Source organism: Orcinus orca, chromosome 2 (genome assembly GCF_937001465.1).
Source record: "Orcinus orca chromosome 2, mOrcOrc1.1, whole genome shotgun sequence".
Classification (NCBI taxonomy): Eukaryota; Metazoa; Chordata; class Mammalia; order Artiodactyla; family Delphinidae; genus Orcinus; species Orcinus orca.
Genome location: NC_064560.1, coordinates 19809538 through 19834060, shown reverse-complemented (window position 1 = coordinate 19834060; position 24523 = coordinate 19809538). Strand labels below are relative to the sequence as shown.

Genomic DNA, 24523 nt, shown 5'->3' with positions numbered 1-24523 from the left:
CCAGCCAGACATCCAGTGATCAGTTGGGCTCCTTCCTCTACCTTGCATCTCTCCTGCCAACGCCCACTTCTGATCCCTCTCCCACATCATAAATTTCAGTGTAAATGTCTTGCATTCCTCTGTGAACAGTGACCGTCCCACCCCCACCCCCATGCAGTGAGCCCTCGCCATCTCCTTCCTGAAGTTCTCCAGCAGCACCTTCACCGCTTCCACCGTCTTCACCGTCAGCTTTTCTCGAGCTTGTGGTCCACGAGGGGCCCACAGTGATCTTCCTAAAGCACAGATCTGCTCGTGTTACTTCTCTGCTCAGACCCCATCAGGCACTTGTCCGTGTGAAGTGTGAACTGCCTCACGTGTTGTTGTAAGTGGAGTGACCCCGTGTCTGGGACGGTCCCAGCTTAGGTGGGCCTTCCCAGCGCACATGTGTCCCGGTTTGGATGATAAACTGTATGGTTTCCCTCCGGATGAGGCCGTTCACAGGGTGTCACCCACACCCCCAGCCTGCTCGCCTCTGTCCTGCTCACACTTTGCTTCAGCCGCTCTGAACGCCTAGAGCCGTGTCATGTTTCCTCTTCCGCTTCACACATGTGGGTCCAACCTGACCCCCCCCATCCTCTCTCGGGCTGGCTACTGCCCATCTCTTGGCCTCTGCTTAGATTTCATTTCATCCGGAAACCTTCCCTGTTCTCTCCCCACGCTAGATAAGACAACGCCCCTCCTAAAGTTTCCCCCAGCTGCCTACTGAGCTCTCAGCTCCTCTTATTGCCTTGCATTTAATTGTGTGTTTCGTTGTTGTTTTTTTTGTGTGTGTGTGTGGTACACCGGCCTCTCACTCTTGTGGCCTCTCCTGTTGCGGAGCACAGGCTCCGGACGCGCAGGCTCAGCGGCCATGGCTCATGGCCCCAGCCGCTCCGCGGCATGTGGGATCTTCCCGAACCGGGGCATGAACCCGTGTCCCGTGCATCGGCAGGCGGACTCTCAACCACTGCGCCACCAGGGAAGCCCTAATTGTGTGTTTCTTTATCTCATTCCTCAAAACTAGATTCTCATCTCCTTGAGGGCGAAGGACTGTACCTTGCATTCTCTCTGAGGTTGGCCCAGTGCCTGCCAGTATCAACAAATATTGATAAGGATTTGTTAAACGAGTGAATAGTGGCAAGATTAAGGTAGGATTCCTCCTAAATAAGCAAATGTCATGTACCAGTTGTCCCGAATTGTGTAGGACGACAAGAAGACTATAAAATTGGGCATTAAGAATTATATTCTTGAATGTGTTGGTGGAAGAATTGGAAATAATAACTAGAAAATTCTCCTCCTGCTATTAAAGAATCCAGGCTCGCTGTGATTGTACTGGGGCCCAGGCCATGCCAGGGATGTGTCAGCTCTTTAACTTTAGCTAACTTTAGCCGACCCTGCTATTCCTTTACAATTTCCTCTTCAGCACACGAGGCGTGAGAAGCTGTTAGTTTGAGCACTGCAGCAACTCCTCTTTAATGAGACATCTTTGCGCTTTGGAATAGTTGGACTGGATGGGGAGTCAACCCCTGATACCGGGAAGGCACGTCCCTGTGCTAGATGGGCTGCTGTGTTTCTGGTTTAAAGGGTTTTCCAGGCACCTGGGCATCCCTCATGTTTCATATGGAATCCCAGCAGGAAGGGGACCCACTCTAGATGCTTCCAGTGAGGAGACTTTAATGGAAGGGCTCGTGACCGAAGTGGGCGGGGGAGGGAATCAGCAACAGATTTGGGCGCCCAAGTGTTAGACCTACGCGGTCTCCTAGGAGTTTCGACTCGCCCAGGAAACAACAAGAGCCGGAAGCCGATGCAAAACGCAAGAGGTTTATTGAAGGCCGGTGCACCGGGGTTCCTTGGTCCTCACGCAGGAGGTCGAAGAAGGAACCCCTTTTGGGCGCGAATATGTCAGTTTTATAGGTTCCCACTTCCCCGTATGTAAATTATAGATTTGGTTGTGTTTTCCTGCTGATTGGTCCCGGCTTAGGCTCGGACCAGAGAGGGAACTTGTCCCCAGCTTCCTGATTGGTCTTTGACAGACACCTTTTTTACATTTTGTTTATCTCCCTCCTTCTCGGAAGGGGGCCGGACATCCTGGAAATTCACCCATTGTCTAAGAAGCCCCTATTGTCTGGAGAGTTCTTAATCATTAGCTGGAACAATGTCCCTCGAGTCCCACACAAGGTCTAGTGCCCTTCCCCCCTCCCCTGGCAAAAGGGCAAAGAGAGGAGGCCACGAGCCCTGGAGGATGGATGCCAGAGGGAACCATGGTTGTGGGGAGAAGGCCATTGCTGGAACCCCAGACCGAAGCATGGAGGGGGCAGGTAAGTGATACCCTGACCTCTCTCTTTTGCTCTCTGCTCTTCTGACTGTCACCCACGGCAGCCGGGGTGATGCTGTTACCGAATGCAAGTTCATGCGCCCGACGCACAGTGAGGCCAAACAATACTGAAACGTCACAGTTTGGAGTGGAGAAAGGTTTACTGCAGGTCCACACAAGGAGACAGGTGGCTCGTGCCCCCAAAACCCTGAACTCCCCGAAGGCTTTCAACAAAGCATTTTTAAAGGCAAGGTGAGGGAGGGGCAAGATGAGGGAGGGGCATGGTTCGTTGTTGCAGACTTCTTGATCCAGGAGTCTTCGGTCCAGGTAGGTCAGGTCACGATGTTCCTGTAAACGTCCAACAAAACAAATGTTATTCTCTGTTCTGCAATTTTTTAATTCTATAGGAATGGAAAAGTGTTACACTCTTAAAGGTCAAAGCCTTGAGAATAGGCTATAGACAGCATTCTTAACTCTAAGTAAAAGCAATAGAATACAAAGGTTAAAGTGAAAGAAACAGATCTAATATGGAGTCAGATTTGTTCTTCCCTATTACGGTGCCACTTGCTGAGTTGTCCTATGGGGCAGAGGGCAGGACACTGCGGGGTGGAAGGCAGAGCTGGGAGGTGAGGGAGAGCCAGCCTGGGCTGTCCTTGTCCGGCAGCCTTGGAGGCTCTTCCCCTTCCTTCATTCGGTTTCACTTATTTTCCTTTCTGGGAGCTGTCACAGGGCTAGCAGGACGCTCCTAGCTTTACAGAGCTCACGCTTTCTTGGCAGGAAGGTGCTGGGCTCTGTCCAACCTGCTGAGCACCCTTGCTGGCTCCTGGGAGCCGTCTCACCTGGGCTTCTGATTTGGGAATTGGACTGAGGGATTTTAGGTCGTTGCAAGTAAACACTCGCTAAAGACCCGGACCTCACCGTTCTTTCTCACTGAAGCTTCTTATTCCACTTTCAGAATTCTGCCCCGTGTCATCCCTCAGAGCTGTCTGTTCCTCCCCATCTCTGTTTCCGCAGCCTGAATCCCAGGCACTGTCCTCTCTCTCCTGGGCAGAGGCAGTAACTTCCCAATGCTTCCCCCACTTTTGTCTTGTCCTTCTTCTTCTTTTAATTATTCCATTTAAAAAATATTTATTTATTTATTTCTTATTTGCCTGCATTGGGTCTTAGTTGCAGCATGCAGAATCTTTAGTTGTGGCAAGCAGGCTCTTAGTTGCGGCATCTGGGATCTAGTTCCCTGACCAGGGATTGAACCCGGGCCCCCTGCACTGGGAGCACGGAGTCTTAGCCACTGGACCACCAGGGAAGTCCCTTGTTTTGTCCTTCTTCGATGTCACCTCCTCCACGGGAGCATCATCACCGTCCTGGAAGACGGCAGTTGATCAAGGCACGTCCTGTTCCAAAGCTTCCATCTGCTTCCCACCGCGTGTAGAACACAACCCAACCTCCTTACCTTGGCCCAGGGGTTCCGATGTGGGGCCTCTGCCCCCTTCCCCAGCCCCCCTCTCATTCTTGCAGTTATGCATCCCTCACCAGCCCCTGCAGCCCCGGACTTCCGGCACCCGGGCGCTTCCCCAGCTCTGGGCCTTGGACTCACTCTTCCCTCTTTTCTGTCTCCTCCTCCCCCCACCCCTTTCTTGGCCTCACTCGCTGCCCTCACGCAGTTGCAATGTCACCTCCTCGGAGCACTCTTTCCCGGCCACCCAGTGTCACAGTGGCTGTTCCCAGCCCTGCTGTCTCTCTCCTGACACCTGTAACTCGACACATCCATCCCGGTGTGCCCGGCACTTAGCGCAGGGGCTGGCAGACTGTCGGCACCAAGTTCAGGTCTGAGGAAGGTGACCACACAGGTGCACCTGGAACACAGGGCAGAGGAAGTTGTGTCTGCAGCTGCAAGTCTCCTGAGCTTTCCCTTCTGGCAAGTCCCTGGGCTGTGTGTGCACGACTGTTTGCATTCACTGGATTTAATTTACTGGTTTGGTGGCCCGTGGGCCACCTGGACCAAGGGCAGGCAGCTCCCAGAGCAACAGCTCACCGCCCCCAGTGCAGGGGTCCCTTAAGTGGCCGTGGGTCACCTACTTTCGTTTTGTCTCCCGCCTTCTGTCTTGCTTGCTTGCTTTCTCCTCTGACTCTTAGCAGCCTCTGACTTCTTGCCTCATTTTAACCGCCAGCCACAGTGATGAAGACACATACACGTCCCTTCTCTCTCTTGCCCTTTTCTCTCGGACACAAGTCAGCAGCCAGGATAATCGTCAAAACCCCTTAACCCCGTCGTACCCCTAGGTACTTCATGACCTTTTTTTTTTTTTTGAGCATGGACTTGAGGATATGGGGAGGGGAAGGGTAAGCTGTGACAAAGCGAGAGAGTGGCATGGACATATATACACTGTCAAACGTAAAATTGATAGCTAGTGGGAAGCAGCCGCATGGCATGGGGAGATCAGTTCGGTGCTTTGTGACCACCTGGAGGGGTGGGATGTGGAGGGTGGGAGGGAGGGAGACGCAAGAGGGAAGAGATATGGGAACATATGTATATGTATAACTGATTCACTTTGTTATAAAGCAGAAACTAACACACCATTGTAAAGCAATTATACTCCAATAAAGATGTTAAAAAAATTTTAAATATACAATTACCATATGAAAAAAAACCCAACTCTTATCACTTCAGATCAGCCTCTTTTCGAATTTGTGAGCATTTGGAGAGGATTAACCTCATGTTGACCTTGGTACTCCCCACAGAGAGAGGGATTGCTCGGCAAAGCAAAGTGATAAATGTGGCCCCCAGGGCAGCTGTCGGCTCTGTAAGAGAACCAGGTGTTGTGGGGCAGTTAGCCCTGCTGGCAGGAGGGTTGATGTCAGTGTGATGGGGGTGGGGGTGGGGTGTGGGGGGGTGGGGCAGCGCCCCTCAGCCCTGAGGTTTTGCTTCTGATGAACATGAAAGGGATCAGATTGCTTTAGAATATGGAGAGCTTCACTAAATCAAATTAGCCTTCCCCCCAAGTCATTTGAATTAATTACACGACTTTCCCCTGGTCCTACTTGCGGGCCAAGTGCAGTAGTCTGGGAATGAGGCAAGATGTTGCTGGCTTTGCAGATGAAGAAACGGTGGTCGAAGAGCTGCTCAGGCTGTAACTACCACAGGCCTCCCCAGGGGCAGAGCTGGAGCCAGAGCCCACGTGTCTTGAGTGTTGGATTTCTCTCTTGCTTCCCTCTGGAGCTTTGCAGTCTTGGAGCTTTTGTGTCTGTGTGATTCATATTTTTAAATGCTTTTAGGGGCTTTTGCATAACAAATCAGGAGCTTGGTCTCATTTTCTTATTTGCTGAAATGGATCTTCCCTCCACCTTGGTCTCGGTGTCTTATTACTGTAGTAGAGAAAGGAAGAACAAATGAAAACAGTAAACCAAAATGGTGAAGGGAGTTTTGTGGGAAAGTTAATCAAACACGCATCACCTCAATATGCCGCTTAGAGCCCCCGAGCTGTTTTTCACAACTGTGCTGTCATCCCTGGGTTTTTTTTTTTTTTTTTAACATCTTTATTGGAGTATAATTGCTTTACAGTGGTGTCTTAGTTTCTGCTTTATAACAAAGTGAATCAGTTATACATATACATATGTTCCCACATCTCTCCCCTCTTGCATCTCCCTCCCTCCCACCCTCCCTATCCCACCCCTCTAGGTGGTCACAAACCACATAGCGGATCTCCCTGTGCTATGAGGCTGCTTCGCACTAGCTATCTGTTTTACGTTTGGTAGTGTATATATGTCCATGCCACTCTCTCACTTTGTCACAGCTTACCCTTCCCCCTCCCCATATCCTCAAGTCCATTCTCTAGTAGGTCTGTGTCTTTATTCCCGTCTTACCCCTAGGTTCTTCATGACATTTTTTTTTCTTAGATTCCATATATATATGTTAGCATACGGTATGGACACCGGGGATCAGCTCTTAGCTGGTTGCTTACCGAATGGGAGGGAGCTGGGCTTGCAGTCGGGTCCGAGTGAATCCGAGGCTGGGATCCTTCAGTCACTGGGATGAAAGGAGATAATGTAGAGACCTGGGACCCAGGTACTGAGTGGGGTGCACGACCAATCCTCAGACACCCCCAAGGGAACCGGTTAATCACACAGCACCAAGAGGTCCCCATCTCCACAAGGAATAACTTGCTTAAAAGATTCACCAATACTCGAGAAGAGCCGGTGTAACTCTTCAGAGAGCCAGCCTGGCTGGTGGGGAGTAGCCAGGGGGCCAGTGGGTGGAATGTGTTTCTCCCTCCCCCCAGGGCAGGGACGTGGGGAAATGTCCCGGCTTTGCAGGCCTCTCGTCTTGCCTGCATGACCACACCTAACTTTTCGCCTAATTTTCTGCTTCCCCGAAGGGATTGCTTAGGAAAGCTAGGACTGATGGCTATTATCCATCTTTTCTATATTACATTTTAAGATGTAGTACAGCAGAGACTGGCACAACATTGTAAATCAACTATACTTCAATTAAAAAAAAGGGGGGGGCTTCCCTGGTGGCGCAGTGGTTGAGAGTCCGCCTGCCGATGCAGGGGACATGTGTTCGTGCCCTGGTCCGGGAAGATCCCGCGTGCCGCGGAGCGGCTGGGCCCCTGAGCCGTGGCCGCTGAGCCTGCGCATCCGGAGCCTGTGCTCCGCGGCGGGAGGGGCCGCAACAGTGAGAGGCTCGCGTACCACACACACACACAAAAAGAAGATTTACGACTCCCTCGCCTTCAGTGAGGATTTGGAGATGTTCTCTGCAGCCCCTTGCAGCTCTCCACTGTTTTTTTCTGACATTGTACGACCCCCAACTGTGACTTTCTTTTCAGCCACGAGTTGGGGGCTGGAGAGTCAGGTCACGCCTGGGAAAAGATGACCGAGAAGGCTCAGCACATCTCCTTGAGCACAGCTGGCTGTGGGAACCCTTTGGGCCTGGCGTTCTGCGTTAGGAAGAAGGATTTGGGGTGAATCTGAGGAAGGCTGGTTTCCAGATTCTGCAGGCTCTCTGAGGACAGGGGGTAAAGCTGCTCCCAGCGACCGGGGGCAGTTCTTCCCCTTTGGTGACAGTGGGCTGTGGGGAGCTGTTGGGCCCACAGAGACCGACTGGAACTTGCCCCTGTTGGTGGGGGGAGACAGCTCTAGAGTTTTCCCAGCCGTGTGAGGCTGTGACTCTGAGCCTTTTCCATCAGCCCACGGTCGTTTGCAGACAATGTTGTGGGTGATTCCGGGGTTCATTCGTCTGCTGTCTCAGTGTTCTTGGGTCTGTGGCAGGTCCGACTGGGGGGCTGGGGCCAGGTTTGAAGTCTTTTACTTTCCCTCCAAAGTGGCAATGAATGAATGAATGAACGGATGGATGGACGGTGTCAGGTGCCAGCACTTACCTGTGCTGCTGGAGGTGCTGGGATGGCTCGCTCCCTGAAGACTCCCTGTCGTCCAGCCCCGTGGCTTCCTTGTCACCTGTGCTCTGCTGTCACTGGGGGAGAGGTCACGCTGGCAGCCATTGAAGCCCAGATTCCAGCCATCTTCTCCCAGGATGGAGACACATTAGTAATTGCGAGAGCCTGCACAGCAAGGGGAGACCCTTGGAGAGAGTCTTGTGTGAAGCCCACTCAATTAAAGTAAATGCAGATGCTATGTAGCCACTGAACAATCCCTGAGCTCTCACTGGATAACTGAAAAGAACCACTGACTGTGCCCAGATGCATTCTGGGCATTGGGGAGGGGGCGGGGAATGGGTGGGGCACGGACGACATCATATCACCAGGGAGAAACCCACAGACCACACACCAGGTGCTCGGTCAGGTTTCATCTCAGCCAGCCTCAGAATTACCCTCTTTGTGCTGTTCTCCTCTTAGAGATGAGAGGGGCATGGAGATCCCCTGGTCTCCCAGCTGAATACCTTTCCTAGCCTCAGCTACTTTGATGCCTCACGCTTTCCCGGAGATTTGCTGCTTATTCTCATCACTACAGAGTGCCCTTCTGCAGACCACAGGATTCGATTACCAACGATTGGTATTCTTCTTTCTGCCCTCATTTCCTGTTCCAGGTTGCATGGTATTCTTTTTTTTTGCCCCTTTCTCAGATTGAAGGGTTTGATATTTTTTATATTTGCTTTTTCAAAGAAAATAGTCTAGGTTTTCTTACGGTTCTCTTCCTCAATTTTCCTTGATGATTCAGTCAACAAAAGAAGGATGAAGTTGGGCCAAGGGAAGCAGAATCTGGTAGTTCCAACTCATGGAATTTTGGAACACTTATTCAAGGTTCACGTGCTTTGAAGGGGAACAGGACCTTATTGGTAGTGTCTCCCCAAAATGCCTTACATGTGGTTCTCCAAGAAGTGGGCACTTGTTGTGTATTCACGGAATAAAGCCCACAAAAACGAAGGAAAAACAAAGCCATGGGTTCAGAGCGTTTTTTGCAGTAATATGTTTTGGCTGGGCTAAGGGGTGCCCAGATAACTGGTGAAACATTATGTCTGGGTGAGTTTGTGAGGGTGTTTCCGGAGGAGATTAACATTTGAATCAGTGCACTGCATAACGGAGAGCCTTCCCTAACATGCAGGAGCCTCATCCAATCCCGAGGGCCTGCGTAGAACAAAAAGGCAGAGGAAGGGCAGATTCACTCTCTTCTTGAGCTGGACGTCCATCTCCTCCTGCTCTGGGACATTGGGGCTCCTGGTTCTTGGGCCTTCAGACTCTGGGACTTCACCCATTGGCTTCCCCGGTTCTCGGGCCTTTGAACTCAGACTGAATCGCACCTCTGTCTTTCCTGGTTCTTCAGCTGGCAGACAGCCGACTGTGGGGCTTCTCAGCTTCCATAACTGCGTGCCAATTCCTATAATAAATCTCCTCCTGTATCTCTATCTCCTACTGGTTCTGTTTCTCTGCAGAACCCTGACTAACACGCAGAGTGATGAACCTGCAGAACAGATAACACGTTTGCGGCCCTGCTCCTGGCCGACGCTCAGCTCCGTTTCATCCGGGTACTACGAGCAGTCAAGCCTCACCTGGTGAATGGTTGTGTTTAGAGTCCCAGTGTCCGTGGGAGGACTACCTGTCTGTTAGGCCAGCATTTCAGGATGCCACGCTTCCTGCGGTCCAAGTTTGGGCGGATCCGTGAGTGCCTCTGCGTTTGAAGTATCATCCCTCCTTGGTGCAGGGGGACGGGAGACGTGCGTTCCTGGTCCACACGGCAAAGGGTTGGATCTTGAGTATCTGGTACCACGGCTTAGTGGGTCGCTCACAAGGTAGGTATGAAGCCCCCTGGGTTAGGGTCCCCAAGACCACCACGGTTTGATGATTTGCCAGGAGAACTCACAGGACTCAGCGGATCGTCTCACTCATGGCTGTGATTTATTACAGTGAGAGGATACAGAGCAAAATCAGTGAAAGGAAAAGGCACGTGGGGCGAAGTCCAGGGAGACCAGGCGCGAGCTTCCCAGGGTCCTTCCCCTGTGGAGCCACACAGGATGAGCTTAATTCCCCAGCAGTAAGTTGTGACCCTGTGTGTGAGATGGTGTCTCCTGGAGAAGCTAGGTTAAAGCCCAGCAGCCCGGGTTTTTACTGGGGCTGACCACGTAGGCACCTCTGCCTGGCTGTGCCCCAATTCCAGACTCCCAGAAGGAAAGCAGATGTTCAACGTAAACCTTTCACCCGTCGTGGAAACGTTCATAGGCGTAGTACAGTTTTATCCTCAGCTCGAGTGGAATGAGACGCTTATGTGGGCGCCCACCGTAGGGGCAGCGGGTGCCCTGAATTTCAGCGACTTTTCCTTAAGTCTTTGGCGTCTCACCTGGGTTGGGTATGTTCTTCTCAGCGTGCTCTCAGTACTTCCAAAGGCCTAGGGTGATACTGAGTGTTTTTGTGTATGCCAACAGGGAAAAGCTTTCTTGCTTTTCTGTAGTTGTCTTACCTTGAATAATCAGCCCTAAATTATTTTTTCTTCTGAATAAAACCCAGTCCGTTGGAGTGTTTCTCAGACTGTAGTTGGCCACAGAGCGATGATATAGAGTGTGTGGGGTTTGGAACCAGACACACCTTGACTTGTGACTTCTGACACATTGCTCTGCCTTTCCGAATCCCATCTGTAAAATGGGAGAGTCCTTCAGGTTTGCGGTTTTGTGATCATGTGTGTGAAAGGCCTGGCACTGAGGCCAGATGATGGGTGCCCCGGAGCTATCCACTGCTGTAGTTATCAGGGGCTGGAGCAGGGCTGGGTCCAGTCAAAGCTGTGAAGTAGGCTGGGGTCCTGGCTTTTATATTCCAGGCTGTTCTTCCACTACTTGTGAGCCTTCCTTACTAGCCCTGAATTAACCGGCGGCTTTAGGGATAATAGCACCTAACAGGTTATTGCTTAATGATTCCAAAAATTTAAGGACGTAAATTAGCAAATCTCCTTCCATAACTGAAAAGTAAAAAAATTCCTTGCAATAGCCTCAAACCTATTAAATAATATTCCTGTATTATTCAGGGTTCAGCAGAGAAACAACCAAAAGGAGATAGATAGATAGACAGATAGGTGGATAGACAGTTAGATAGATAGGAATTGGCTCATGTCATTATGGAGGCTGAGAAGTCCCATGATTTGCAGTCAGCAGCTGGAGGCCCGGGAGAGGTGGTGGTATGATTCCAGTCCGAGTCTGAAGGCCTGAGAAGCAGGAGAGCCAGTGGTGTCCGTCCCAGTCTGAGGGCAGGGACATCCAGCACCAGTGTCCCAGCTTAGTAATCAGGTGGAGAGCAAATTCTCCCTTACCTCACCTTTTTGTCTTACTCAGGCCTGAACCACACTGATACATGAACAGGGTCGGACAGGGAGCCAGTCTCTGCAGTTTGCATGGTGGGAACCCTTTGCACATCCAAGTTCTCAGGTGCCCGTCAAGGGCCAGCCTTGGAAGCAGCCCCTTCCAAGGACAGAAATCAGGCCTGCTGTGATCACTTCCTGCATACCCCGCTAGGCTTATAGAGGGATTCCGGCAGCGGAAGTCATTGCCCTGCACCTTGCGCATTGGTCCTCATCCTCTTCACCTTGGACCCCTGATCTCAGATCTGCCTTGGAGAAGAATCCTCATTCAGAGCAGTTCTTGGCCTCTTTTCTCCAACCCTGGTCCTTTGCTTCACATCAGGTAACGGCCTCGTTTGTCCTCTGCCCTGATGGAATTATATATTTGGCTTCTGTCCTCTCTGAATTGGAAGGATGAAAAGGCTTAACTCCCCAGGACATTAATTCCGTTCCTTTCTTAAATGACATGTTCAGCTTCTAAGAAAACCCTATTTCTAAGCCCGGGCTATTCTATCAGTAGGGCTTCCTGGGCACATCTTTGCCTTGTCACCTTCCTGTTTGCTGGAACCTCCTTTCTATTCATTTCACTGGTCTGGGACTTCAATATTGTAAGGAAATTTGTCCACTGCTGCTGATCTCTTACCAGGGGTAGTGGGTCTGCATTTTTGGAGTCGTGCTAGGGATTACTAACCTTGAGGTTTAAAATTCTCGCCATAACTTCTGAAGTTTGAGGTATCGTGGTAGAGATGTGATGGGTTTGTTCTCCGTAGCGTAGAGGAAGCCTGCCTCTTTCCTTCCTGCCTTGCCCCATTCTACCATACAGTTAATAGTTTTGACTTCAGGTAGACAACCAAAAATAAAGAGACTTGCCTTTGGACACCGAGTATAAACCGTATCCTCAAACAGTACTATGTTACTTTCATTTTTTTTTTAGAAAGACATAATACTTGCATCGGATTTTGGCTTTCCCTGGAATTTTCCCCAGACCTCAGACTTCTGGTGCAGGAATCTTTCCCATCTTCCCCTCCCAGCTGTTAAAAACGGAGTCATGCAGCCCTCGTGGGTGGGAGACTGTTGTCTGGGTAGAACAGATGTCAGGCACCCTTGTCTACATCTCCCAGGAGCTGTTATCCCAAGCCCAGTGCCTGACTGTCAGAGGACTATTTACTGTTCTGTATTGCACAGGCTAAAATTGTTTTTCTTTTCTGCAACTCATTTTTGAAGTTATATGACAGGTGCTTTCTGTGGGTAAAAAGACTGCGTGTGTCTCAGAGACCAGAACGGTTGTTTGCTGTGGTTTCACGTGGATTGAAAGTGCTCGTATGTGGGTGCATTTATTCACTGAAGGCCAGACAGCAAGAGCCACATGTTTTTACAATTATTTTGTGAATGCACATCCCTTTATATCTGCTGGAAGCTTTATCACCATTCAGTGAGCTGTGGAGATGAAATTGATACACCTGAAATGTGCATTGTATTGTTTGCCTGCATGTGAGGGTTCGGCTGTGATGGCAGCTGTGGAGTTTTCCTCTTGCTGTTCATCCTCCCTCCTTCTGTTAGCATTGTCGGTGTCAACATCTGTTGCATGAACAAGCTGCAGAGCTGTGTTCTGAGTGGTTTGCACTTGAACCTGACGGTCCCCGAGTCCTGAGAGGGGCCTGCAATTCCTTCTTTTCTCCTGCTGTATCTTTGGTACCAGGCAGGCTGAGGAGATTTTGTTTGTCTAAACAAAATGGAGAAGAATTTAGTGGCCTGACGTGTCTTACTTTATAGCAGGAACTTCTCTTTAAATCTGATGAAAGGCAGAGATGGGGCTTCCCTGGCCTGGGGTTTGTTTATTCCGTGTAACTCCTCATAAAAGTCTCTTTTAAAACATGTAGTAATTATGAAAGAGTAGAGCTGTTCCCCTTTTTTCCCTCCTAATACTCTTGTTGTATTTTAGTCCTTTTGGATATATAGATATACATTGGTTTGTTTGTTTTGGTTTGTTTAATTTGATGTGACAAATGGCAAACTCTATTTTCCCCTCTCTCATCTAAGCTTACTTTTCTTTATTCTACGCTGTACTCAAAGATGGAAACTAAAACCCTCAAATAACCCGAGAAGCACTTGCTAATAGTCAGATTCAGTAAAATCTCTAGAACGTAGAATAGATTGGAAATTGTATAAATTGAATTTTCTTGCACAGAAAGGTGAAAAAATGTAAATTTGCAATTTGCATTTAAAGTTATAAAAGTCTCTTTGACGGCATAAAAACGCAGCAGAAATAATTCTCCAGGTGTTATTAATGAATTAGAATGGACCAAAAACTCCATAAAATTTAAACCATATGCTCAAGGAGTTATTAAAGTAGTCTTTCCTAGTAATTCGCTTTTCTTAAAACTTTGATTTCTTGTAAACGTTATACAGAAGCGGAACTTCATTCTCCTAATGTTTTATTTCAGTTGGATCTGCAAAGCCCTTCCTTTCCTGGTCACTGTTTTTAGTTGTCACCCCAAACCTTGAACATTGACCTGCAGGCAGAGTTTTCATGTCCAGAGTCTAATGATGTTGCTCTTTGAGGTCGTGAAAGGTGGTGTGTGGAGTGTTCTTCTCTCCTTTTGTTTTGCTTTCTTTTCTAAAAAGGAGAAAAAAATCAAAAAGAAACTTGCAACCACTGTTGAGCATTTTGGGGACCGTGAAAACCTGTTTCCTCCATTTCGTTTGTAAGAAGAGGCACAATAGGAGTGAGTACACCCAGGAACGTCCACAGTTCTTCCAGGAAAGGAGGCTGTGATGATGGATTCCAGGCAGAACTGAAGAAGGCGGGTGTGTCTTTGCCTCCTTCCCACCTTATCTTTTCTTCTCATTTCCTTCACTCCTTCCACCACCCCTTCCTCACTGTTTCTCTCCTCTTTAATCTTTCCCTTTGAGCCATTTTCTTTTATTCCCTTTATATATTAGCTCACAGCAGATGAGAAGACAGTGACACCCTTCACAGAGATCTACTTTAAAAACTCTGGAAGACAGAGCCAAAGAAATTAACCTTTAATAGTGAAATTCGGGCTTGAGTTGGAAGGATATTTTTGAGCAGAAAGTCTTCTCAGAGATTCTGTGTTTATAAAGATTTATTCAGTATTTATGGAACAGAGATGACAGATGTCCAGTCAGAGCCAGGCGCTGCTGTCAAACAGATGAATACATGGTGTGCTGGCGTTTTGAGGGCCCTGTCATGGAGGGGAAGGGACAGACAAGCAGAGAAATTAGTGGTTACAATATAATATTGTAATTACCTTCCTGGAGGCATGAACCATGGGTTGTGCTTATATAGTCAGGCATGAGAAGGACCGTGGAAATCTCCGTTTCCTTGGTCTCTTTGACTTTGAGGAAGAGAATATGCTAGTTGAGTTAATGTGAGAGTTCTGAAATGAAACCACCTTGGAACTGGTTTAAATACTGCACGGCTAGAGTTTAGTTAGAATTAGCTTTGGTTCTGCCTTTTTTTTTTTTTTTTTTTTGGCGGTACGCGGGCCTCTCACTGCCGCGGCCTCTCTCGTTGCTGAGCACAGGCTCTGCACACACAGGCTCAGCGGCCATGGCTCACGGGCCCAGCCGCTCCGCGGCATGTGGGATCCTCCCGGACCGGGGCACGAACCTGTGTCCCCTGCATCGGCAGGCGGACTCTCAACCACTGCGCCACCAGGGAAGCCCCTGGTTCTGCCATTTTTGTCGTAGCTTCTTTGGGGTGAAAGACAGGCCTAGGCCTTCTGTCTCTTGTTATTTGGCTGGCTTCCATGTTGGCCTTGCCATTCCCAACTGTGAGATACTTAGCACCAAAATATGGGTGAGAAAAGGGAAGACACACGACTGGGCTGCAGAATAGACAGACTTGCCTTTGGGTTTTCAAAGTTTCGTTGCTTAGTCATGTCAACACACATTTTTAGACAGGAGACTATCCCAAGGTCTTTTCCTGACTAGCCTTTAGCCATTATAACTGTCACATCTGCACTGTCTGAAGTCATAAAAAGAAAAAAAGAAAGAAAAAGAGTCCCCAGTCTTTTTAATGTAAAAACCATAAAGCATGCCCTTGACAACGGCTGAAAATTATATCACTAATTTATTTTTATTGTTAGTATAACTTCAAATTGCCTTCCTTATCTTCTTGCCTGACGGTTGTTTTCTGGGCCGAAGTTAACCATGTTTTGGAAGTCAGCTCAGAGGTGAACAAATGATGTAGTCATAATAGCAGATAGAGGCCTGCTGTTGGCATTTGGTGAATGTCAAATACTAATTTTCACAATGATGAATTTGGGGAAGGAACGAGAAGTTCCCAGCTAGTGAAAGGAAGCTGTTTCATGTGAGAGGCTCTTGTTATTTGTAGATACCGCTGTTCATTTCCATGGCAGATAGGAAATATGGCCTCTGTGCCTTAATTATTACCTTCCTCATTCAGCCTACTAATTTTTGAGGAAACTCAGGTTTTTCAAATAGGGAAAGTAGCCAAGATAAAAATCCTTTTTCTTTTTGTGATCAAGGCCCGTTGCAGAAACGTTCATGCCAATAATTACTGAACCCTTTGGAGTTAGAACTCTTGGTTCTTGTTGATCTGGTTTTTAGTCTACCCTCCCCTCTGTGCTTTCAGATGCGACATGTGCTGTATTTTGAGAATTCTTTGAGAATCCTCAAAGAATTGAAGACATCCTTTGAGAATTCTGTGATGACTTCTAAGATTACACCAGACACCCTTAACTTATTCCTGTTGGATTAATGGAGAGAAAGGGCTCTGGAATGGGACCATTCCAACAGGCAGTATCCCCATTTCATCCTAAGACACCTCACTTTTTCTAGGATCAGTTGTTTCAAATTGATTTTTTTAGTCTTGTATCTCATTTTAGCTTTGAAGACACAACATTAATGATGTAATTTGACTGTAAAGGTTCATTCAAAGTCATTGTCAGTACTGGAAGCATTAGAGAAGGTATTGGAAGGTTGACTGCATCCTCCTTTCTTTGCTGTGCGTGTGTGTGAAGACTTTTCTGCAGAAGCTCACTCAGAGCCCTTGAAGGGAATGACTGGCAGCTGCCCATCACATCGGGATGAGAGGCTCAGTGGGCAGCCTGGGTCTCTGCTGTCCAGTGGGGAGCCTTCAGATAGTTCTCTAGAGGGGAAATCACAGAGCTGCCTGCCTTTCTAGTCCAGATTTGTTTGGAGAAGAGAGTTAGGCGGGCACTTGAAGGTCTGAATTTTTCATGAGAAAAACAAAGTGAAAGATTTTTCTGACATCGGACATTTTGTTTGGGCCTGTGGGGCGGATTCTGTTTTTTCTCTTTTACCTTTTGTTTTCATTCTTTTGTACTGTTTTTAAGGACAGAAATGAGAAGTATCCCTGGACCATTTCTCCCAGAGAAAAACATCGGCTGTGACTATGTGGAAATGGAGTGTGGCACAAGGAGAACGTACGGCAGAGTCATCCTAAAGGGTGATGCTGACCCTTAGGGCTCTGTGGTCGTGGTAACTTTCTCAAACTCTCTGTGCTCTGGTTCCTTCCTCTGTATGATGGAGACAACAGCCTCTTTGGGTATTGCAGTGATTAACTGAGATCGTTCTTGTCAAACCCTTAGAATAGTCCCTGGTACATAGTAAGCAGTTCCTGGTTATTACTGTATGAATATACCCTAATGCTGTTAGGTCATGTTATTACATGATGAGAGATTCTAGTTTCTTGGTACACTGATATGGTTGTAGAAACTTGGAACAGATGTCTCCTCAGGCCAGTGTTCAATGACTGTTTGGCCATGCCTTGGTCATTTGGATCTGAGAAGAAGCCCAATCTAGCAGCTTACTCTTTTCATCCAAGCCCAGTTTGCCACACTAATTTGGACGGTGCAGGGCCCTTCCAAAGCTGAGTGGGCGGAGCCCAAATGGGCCTCTGAAAGGCTGCGGTCACCTTGAGTAGCTGCTCTGGTGTTGAGAGTATAAAACACTGTAAAGGGTCTCTTGTAAACCAATAGAGGAAGGATGCTTGGCTATTACCCAGCTCCTCCACTAACCAGGTGTGTGTCCCTTGGGTCAGACAGCTATTCATTCATTCGCTTATTTAACTCGCTCCATTTGTAAAAAATGCTAACATATTTTAAAGTAAATTGAAGATATCTTATTGCAGCATTAATCACAATAACCAAGACATGGAGACAAGCTAAGTGTCCATTACCGTATGAATGGATAAAGAAGATATGGTATTGATAAAATGGAGTATTATTCAGCCATGAGAAAAAAGGAAATCCTACCATTTGTAAAAACATGGATGGACCTAGAGATAAGTCAGATAGACAAAGACAAATACTGTATGATATCACTTATATGTGAAATGTAAAAAAGCTGAACTTGTAGAAGCAGAGAGTAGAAAGGTGGTTACCAGGGGCTGGGGGGTGGGGAAGTTGGGGAGATGTTGATCAAAGGGTACAGACTTGCAGTTAGAAGATGAATAAGTTCTGGGGATCTAATGCACAGCATGGTGACTCTAGCTCACATACTCTACTATGTACTTGAAAGTTGCTAAGAGACTAGATGGTAAATGTTCTCGCCACAAGAAAGAAATGGTAATTATGTGAGGCAGTGGAGGTGTTAGCTAACACTGCAGTGTAATCGTACTGCAGTATGTAAGCGTATCAAAGCAACATAAAGCAACATGTTGTACACCGTAAATTTACACAATGTTATATGTCAGTTACCTCTCAACTTCAAAAATAGGTATCTTGACATTCCACCCCTAATAATACTTAGTGTGGATTAAGTATTAATCCCATCCTGCGAAGAAAGGAAAGAAGGAAGGGAGGGAGGGAGGAAAGAAGGAAGGAAGAAAGGAAAGGAGGGAGGGAAGAAGGAAGGAAGGAAGTTTCCCCATATAACTAAAATAACATGATCACAACTAACACAATAATTTTTTAATATCCTCTAATACCAGTTACTGTTTGGTTTCCCCATGTGTGGTCAGGTCATATACTGAATTTACTTTATGTCACTACAGTTGCTTCATACGAGGAACGAGGGAGAAGGACTAACTGAATGATCGCTAAGGCGCATTGCTTTATGTTTAATACCTTTAGGGAGCTGCTCTGATTTTGTTCATTTCCCTCTCCTTCTTGGAGGAGGAGGATTCAAAGTTTATAGACATACACTGTGGCTCTACAGCAGGATGAGATGGAAATTTGGAAATGATTTGGTTTACGGGATCCGTTGAGGCAGTTTGGGGTCGCCTCACACTGGCCTTGACCTGTAGGTCAACCTGTAGGTTGGGCAGACTGAGCGTTGACACTGGTTAGAAAAATTGTACACTTGCCAGAGAGAAAGAGGCAGTCAATTCATTTTAAACCCAGCAGGTTTGGGTTTAAGCTTGCATTTTGTGTGTTCCGTAAATGTTCATAATGCCATTTAGAGCTAGCTGAGGACTTTGAGAGTCTTTTTGATTTCGTGTTTTTTTTTTTTTTAAATTGAAGTATAGTTGATTTACAATGTTGTGTTAGTTTCAGGTGTACAGCAAAGTGATATATTACACACACACACACACATACATATGTACTTTTTCAGATTCTTTTCCATTATAGGTTATCACAAGGTATTGAATATAATTCCTTGTGCTATACAGTGGGTCCTTGTTGTTTATGTATTTTATATATAGTAGTGTGTATCTCTTAATCCCAAACTCCTAATTTATCCCTCTCCCCTGATTTCATTTTATTTATTTATTTATTTTTGCGGTACACTCTTTTCTGGGCCTCTCACTGTCGTGGCCTCTCCCGTTGTGGAGCACAGGCTCCGGACACGCAGGCTCAGCGGCCATGGCTCACGGGCCCAGCCGCCCCGCGGCATGTGGGATCTTCCCAGACCAGGGCACGAACCCATGTCCCCTGCATTGGCAGGCGGACTCTCAACCACTGCGCCACCAGGGAAGCCCTCTCCTGATTTCATTTTGTTACTTGAGACTCTAGTGTTTTATTCAAGGAGACTAAATGCTGGGTCTCTCAGGTTACCTATCTAGGAAATACCTATTGTTCCAGAACAAAAGAATGAAAGGTCATGCAGGGACCGCCTATGGGTGGATATCAGGTGCTCCATCCCCAGAGGCCCCTGTGATGGGGCGTTCTCTGCATCATGCAGGAGCCCTGGTAAAGCCTCGTCCCAGCTTCTTTGCTTTCTCACCACTCGTGCCTCAGGCCCCTGGGGGCCGTGTGTGAAGCGTGCGGGCCCATTAACAACACAGCCTTTCCCACCTGAGCTCTGAACCAGTTGAGAAGTTGGGCTGAGGGTTCAGATAGACGGAGACTAAGATATTAACTTTTTCCTGAGAAAAGCTAATTGAGGGCTGTAGTATGTGGTAATAAAGGGCTTCCTCATTCTGAACCTCTGACTCAGGCCATGCTGGTTTAGGGGAGAGAAGCAGTAGGTGGGCTTCCAGCAGGTTCCCAGGAGTCGGGAGGGAGAGGGGGCTTTACCCCTTCTGCTCCTCTGGGCCAGCCTGGCACGGGGGGAGGAGGAGGGAAGGGACGCAGTGGGGGGCACTGCTGGGAAAGGGCCATCAGGGCTGTGGGATGACTCCTCCCCCTTTACCCTGACCTTCCCCTTGCGGGGCTGGGTGTTCCCCAGCATCATGGGTGCCTCCTGGGTTCTTCCCTCTGTCTTAGCCTCAGTGACTAATTGATTTAGAGGGGGTGAGAGAGGTAAGTTCTGATAAGAGTATCCTTCAGTAAATATTGTCATTCCTATGACAGGCACTCCTAGAATAGATAAATCTTTCTTTGTTTTTTTTTAAAAAGAGCATTTATTTATTTATTTTGGCCGCATAGCTCACGGGCCTCCGCAGCATGTGGGATCTTCCCAGACCGGGGCACGAACCCGTGTCCCCTGCATCAGCAGACGGACTCTCAACCACTGCACCACCAGGGAAGCCCGAGTAAGGACTTCTTGGTTAGGATGCTAGCTGACCAGCTCAGGTATAATTTACATAGAGTAAAGTTCACAAACCTCAAAAATTTTAACCCGTGTAATGACCACCTAGGTCAAGATGTAGAACGTTTGCATCACCCTAGAAGGTCCCTGGTCCCCTTTTCCCAGTTGGAACAACGTCCCCCTCCCCAAGGGTAATCATTCTGACCTCTGTCACCATAAAGCAGTTTTGCCTGATTTAAATTCCACGTGAATGGAATCATACTTACATTTTGTGGGATTCATTCATGTTGCGTATATAAATTGTTCATTTTCCCCCGTTGCTGTGTAGTGTTCGGTTGTATGAAATCTAGATACACATTCTACACTTGATGGACATTTGTTTGTTTCCAGTTTGGGGCTAGTACGAATACAGCAGCTAAAAATACTCTTGTGCATGTCTTTGGTGGATGGAGTATGAGTTACTGATTAAGGTTAACAAACTGTCCCCGGAATTGAAGTTCACAGTCACTAGCACAGGAAAGGATATCGTACTGTCCGTGCCAAATGGTTTTAAAGTGTGTCGACGGCATGGCGCAAAAGTACAGTTGACCCTTGAACAACATGGGTTTGTGCCACGCAGGTCCACTTCTACGCAGATGTTTTTTCAATAGTAAATACTATAGTACTACGTCATCTGCAGTTGTTTGATCTGTGGATGGTTGATCCTTGGGATGCAGAACTCTGGATATGGAAGAGCCACTCTAAATTATACTTGGATTTTCAACTTCCGGGAGGACTGGTACCCCAGCTGCCACGTTGTTCAAGGGTCAACCGTATATCAAACAAAGGAACGAATTTAGTCTAGTATACTTGTATTTAGCAAACCGTGCTGGTACGAAAGCAGATTATTGCTGTTGTGCTCCTTGACCATGATGAATATCCTAAGCTAGAGGATCAGTTTCCTGAAAGCCGAGATTCTCATGTAAAAGTATGTTGTTTCCTCATGCTGTCTCTAAAAGGAGTGGGAGGGCTTCTGTGGTGGCGCAGTGGTTGAGAGTCCGCCTGCCGATGCAGGGGACACATGTTCGTGCCCCGGTCTGGGAAGATCCCACATGCCGCGGAGCGGCTGGGCCTGTGAGCCATGGCTGCTGAGCCTGCGCGTCCAGAGCCTGTGCTCCGCAATGGGAGAGGCCACAACAGTGAGAGGCCCGCATACTGCAAAAAAAAAACACAAAAAAACCAAAAAGGAGTGGGAAAAGGACCTTTTCATTAATTCTGCAAATAGCCATCATTTTCTAATTTTAGGTTCTCACTGTGAAAAAGAGTCATGAATTACTAAAAACTCTGAGACTATAAACTAGTTTTGAGGGGAGTCCCCTGAATTGGAATGAATAAAGATTTTAAATATTCATTTATGTTTTTCTTTCCATGTCATTTTGGATATTGTGATGAAGAAAAAAGTTTGCTGCTGATTGAGAACCCCTGAATACACTTATAAAAATTTAATTCCCCCCCATATTAACTAGGCTTTTTTAGAAAGCCTGTTTTCCTCTAATAAGTTGCTAGAGGGAAAATCTGTTAGCCTAGAGAATTGATGGGTAGAAGTAGAATAGGAAAACTGAACCGACCACCATCAGGGGATGCTGCATTGATTTAAATTTTAAAAGAGCCTGGGTTTAATGAAAGTGAAGAATTAGGTTAGCATTCCCCTTGACAAGAATGGGAAAAATTCTAGTGACTGACGCTGCACGCATACTTTTAAGGCATCACCACCTCTTTATAGCCACCTAACAATATCTTTTAACAACCTACAGGAGGGGAATCTGGCAGTGTGAATCAGTATTAAAGATATGCAGTCCTGGCCTGGGAATCTTCCCCTGTGCATACACCTGCTCATGTAATGAAATGACATGTGTACACGGTTATCACTGAAACTTTGCGTGTAACACCAAAACATCAGAAGCCACCCAGTGTCCATCAGTCATCAGGGAGCAGTTGAGGGATGGTGTATGTGTACAGTAGAATGCTGTGCAGTTGTTAAAAGGGAGTGAGGAAGATCTACATTCTGATGTAGGATGATGTCCGGGTACATTGCCAAGTACAAGAAACAGGTGGAAAGTAGTGTAGACAGTGTGGTAACTTTATGTAAGAAAGATTGGGTTGTGAACATATATAGGTGAATTTGCTAATATTTGCATAAAGAAATGCTGGATGGATAAACAGGTAACTAATACAAATGTGTATCTGGAGCAGGCAGAGGGGAACAGAGCGATCGGGAATAGATACAGGAACAGCTCCTGTGCGTATCTTTTTATATCGTGTTGACTTTTTGAATGATGTAGAAAACAACCAACCAGCGGAAGTGAATCTGTCTGGGCATTGCCCTTTGACACTGAACCAGACCAAGAGTAGGTGGCGTGAAGCTGGTTGAATGCATCATGAAAAGATGAGGCCATGGGCTCCGTTTCATTTCTCAGAAGCTAAGTCAGTGCATTCAGTGCTTGTTGAGCCAATCTGCCAATCCGACGTGCCAGGCGCTATTTTAGGCGCTGTCAGCAGGCGCCTTACGGTCCAGGCTTTCATAAGGCTGGCGTTGTTGAAGGAGCAGGCAGACAACAAGCAGGTAATGAGCGAGGGAGAGAAGCCTGCTACTGCTGGGGTCCAGGGAAGGAGGTAAAAGGGGTCCGTGCGGAGGTCAGAAGGGAGGGTCATTGCTGATCTACGTCCCTACGTCTTTGTGGTGCCTTTGTGAACAGTATTCTTACAGATGGGGTAATACAGTGGGGTCGATTCTCACTTTTAGTCTTTTGCTGTAGCAGTCAGGATTTCATTTTACCGTAAGGTCAGTATCACTTAAGTTTCAAACATAAACACATTAGAGCAGTCACTGTACCCCAGTCTACTGCTGTGTTGGCAGGAGACTCGAAGTTAGTGGAATAAATAAAAAGTTGATTTGACCGTTCTGGTTTGTTTTCACAGCAGTGGGGCTGTAGTGGGGATAATGTTATCTATATGATTTGGCTTCTCCTCTGGTTTTCAATCGCTTGGCCTGGAGAAGAGGTTTCACCCATTTAACAAGGTTTTGTGTGTTTGTTTGTTTAAATTTTTATTGGAGTATAGTTGATTTACAATGCTGTGTTAGTTTCAGGTGTACAGCAAAGTGAATCAGTTACACGTATAATACATACATCCACTCTTTTTTAGATCTTTTCCCATATTGTTCATTACAGAGTATTGAGTAGAGTCCCCTGTACTATACAGTAGGTTCTTATTAGGTATCTATTCTATATATAGTAGCGTGGATATGTCAATCGCCATCTCCCACTTTATCCCTCCTCCTCCCTCTCCCCCTTGGTTAACCATAGGCTTGTTTTCTACATCTGTGACTACTGAATTCAGCTTTCAAAGAGGAAATAAGAAAGACAAGGATGCAAAGGTGAGATAGGGCAATGGGGAAATTCAGCGAAGGTGGGCTGATTCTCTAATGCCTTTTGCTCTTTGGGGCAGCAGTTCAGCGAGAGACGTAACCCGAAGCAGTGGAAATCTTTCACAGTTAGCTTTAGGCATTCTTCCCCTAGGATTGTAGTCGATACATGGTCCTAATAGCAGATGAGCAGCCCCAGGTGGAGACGGTGTTGTTTTGCCAAAACATCTTTGGAGCCAGAAGTTTGTTGCTTGTCACAGAACCTGAAGACTGTTCTCCTGGGAGCATCTCTGTCTCCTAAGTACACAGGAGACGCTATGCTCTGCTATCCACTCACCCTGAATATTCCCATCCAACCCCTCTTGCATCTTCTGCACACAGCAAGGGCCTTAGCTCCTGTGTGAGTCAACGAAAGAAGACGTGTGTGTGTTCACAGTGGTTTTAGGGGTAAACCCCAGTTCTGTTAATTGCATGAAAAATAAATGATTCTTTTATGGGCATGTTTTCCTGAATGTTCAGTTTGTATTTCTGGCCTGTTAAGAGTTTTTTTTTAACTGCTGATAAGCATTTGACCATATTTGTGAGCGTCTCAGGGCAGCCCGGCACGATGGGTGTAAAATGACAGTAGGAACAAGGACAACAAAAATAGAGTTGACGTTTGTATATTTCACTGGCGCTCACTCACTGAGATTTCTTTGTCCTATGTGTTATTAGAAAGGAGAGGGATCCAAGGACAGACGAAACAGGCTCAGTGGACTGATTTGATTCAGGAAGCTTTTATTTTTAACCAGTTAAGGTAAGAGGGTCTTATCATGTTGATGAGAATAATTCAGAGGACAGCACTTAACAGTAGCATGGACAGGACCATTCTGAGTGGACTGGGAAGAAGAAAGGAGCATTATGCTAGAGAAGGTGCATCTCTGGCAACATTCTGTCGAGCAGACAGTGGCTGGAATTCGTGTTGGGAGCAAACTTATTTCCTGACTAGCTGGGTTAGGGAATGAAATTAAACTCTAAGAGTTAAAAAAGTATGTATATATATTTATAAATGTATCATGTATTGGTGTTTATGAGTGTTTGTTAGTAAA

The 24523-nt window shown here is 47.0% G+C and overlaps 1 protein-coding gene, 1 long non-coding RNA gene and 1 other non-coding gene across 6 annotated transcripts in view; 2 read left to right on the top strand and 1 right to left on the bottom strand.

The window, feature by feature from the left end:
• The window catches only part of CAMK1D (calcium/calmodulin dependent protein kinase ID), a 418140-nt gene that overhangs the window by 63541 nt on the left and 330076 nt on the right, over positions 1-24523 (top strand). For 2 of the 4 annotated variants that reach the window (XM_049706159.1, XM_049706160.1), the window contains exon 1: positions 22443-22684. The exons of the other annotated variants lie outside the window; for them this stretch is intronic. In XM_049706159.1, coding sequence (XP_049562116.1) covers positions 22443-22684 — 242 coding nt within the window. Of the gene's footprint in view, positions 1-22442; positions 22685-24523 lie in introns of those variants that run through there. 4 annotated transcript variants of the gene reach the window in all.
• Positions 5216-7993, bottom strand: LOC117203683 (uncharacterized). Its single transcript, XR_004486542.2, has 3 exons — positions 7711-7993; positions 6292-6356; positions 5216-5695 (listed from the first exon to the last, which is right to left on the bottom strand). It is a non-coding gene; the product is annotated as an uncharacterized LOC117203683 (long non-coding RNA).
• Positions 21684-21814, top strand: LOC117203699 (U6atac minor spliceosomal RNA). Its single transcript, XR_004486566.1, has one exon. It is a non-coding gene; the product is annotated as a U6atac minor spliceosomal RNA (small nuclear RNA).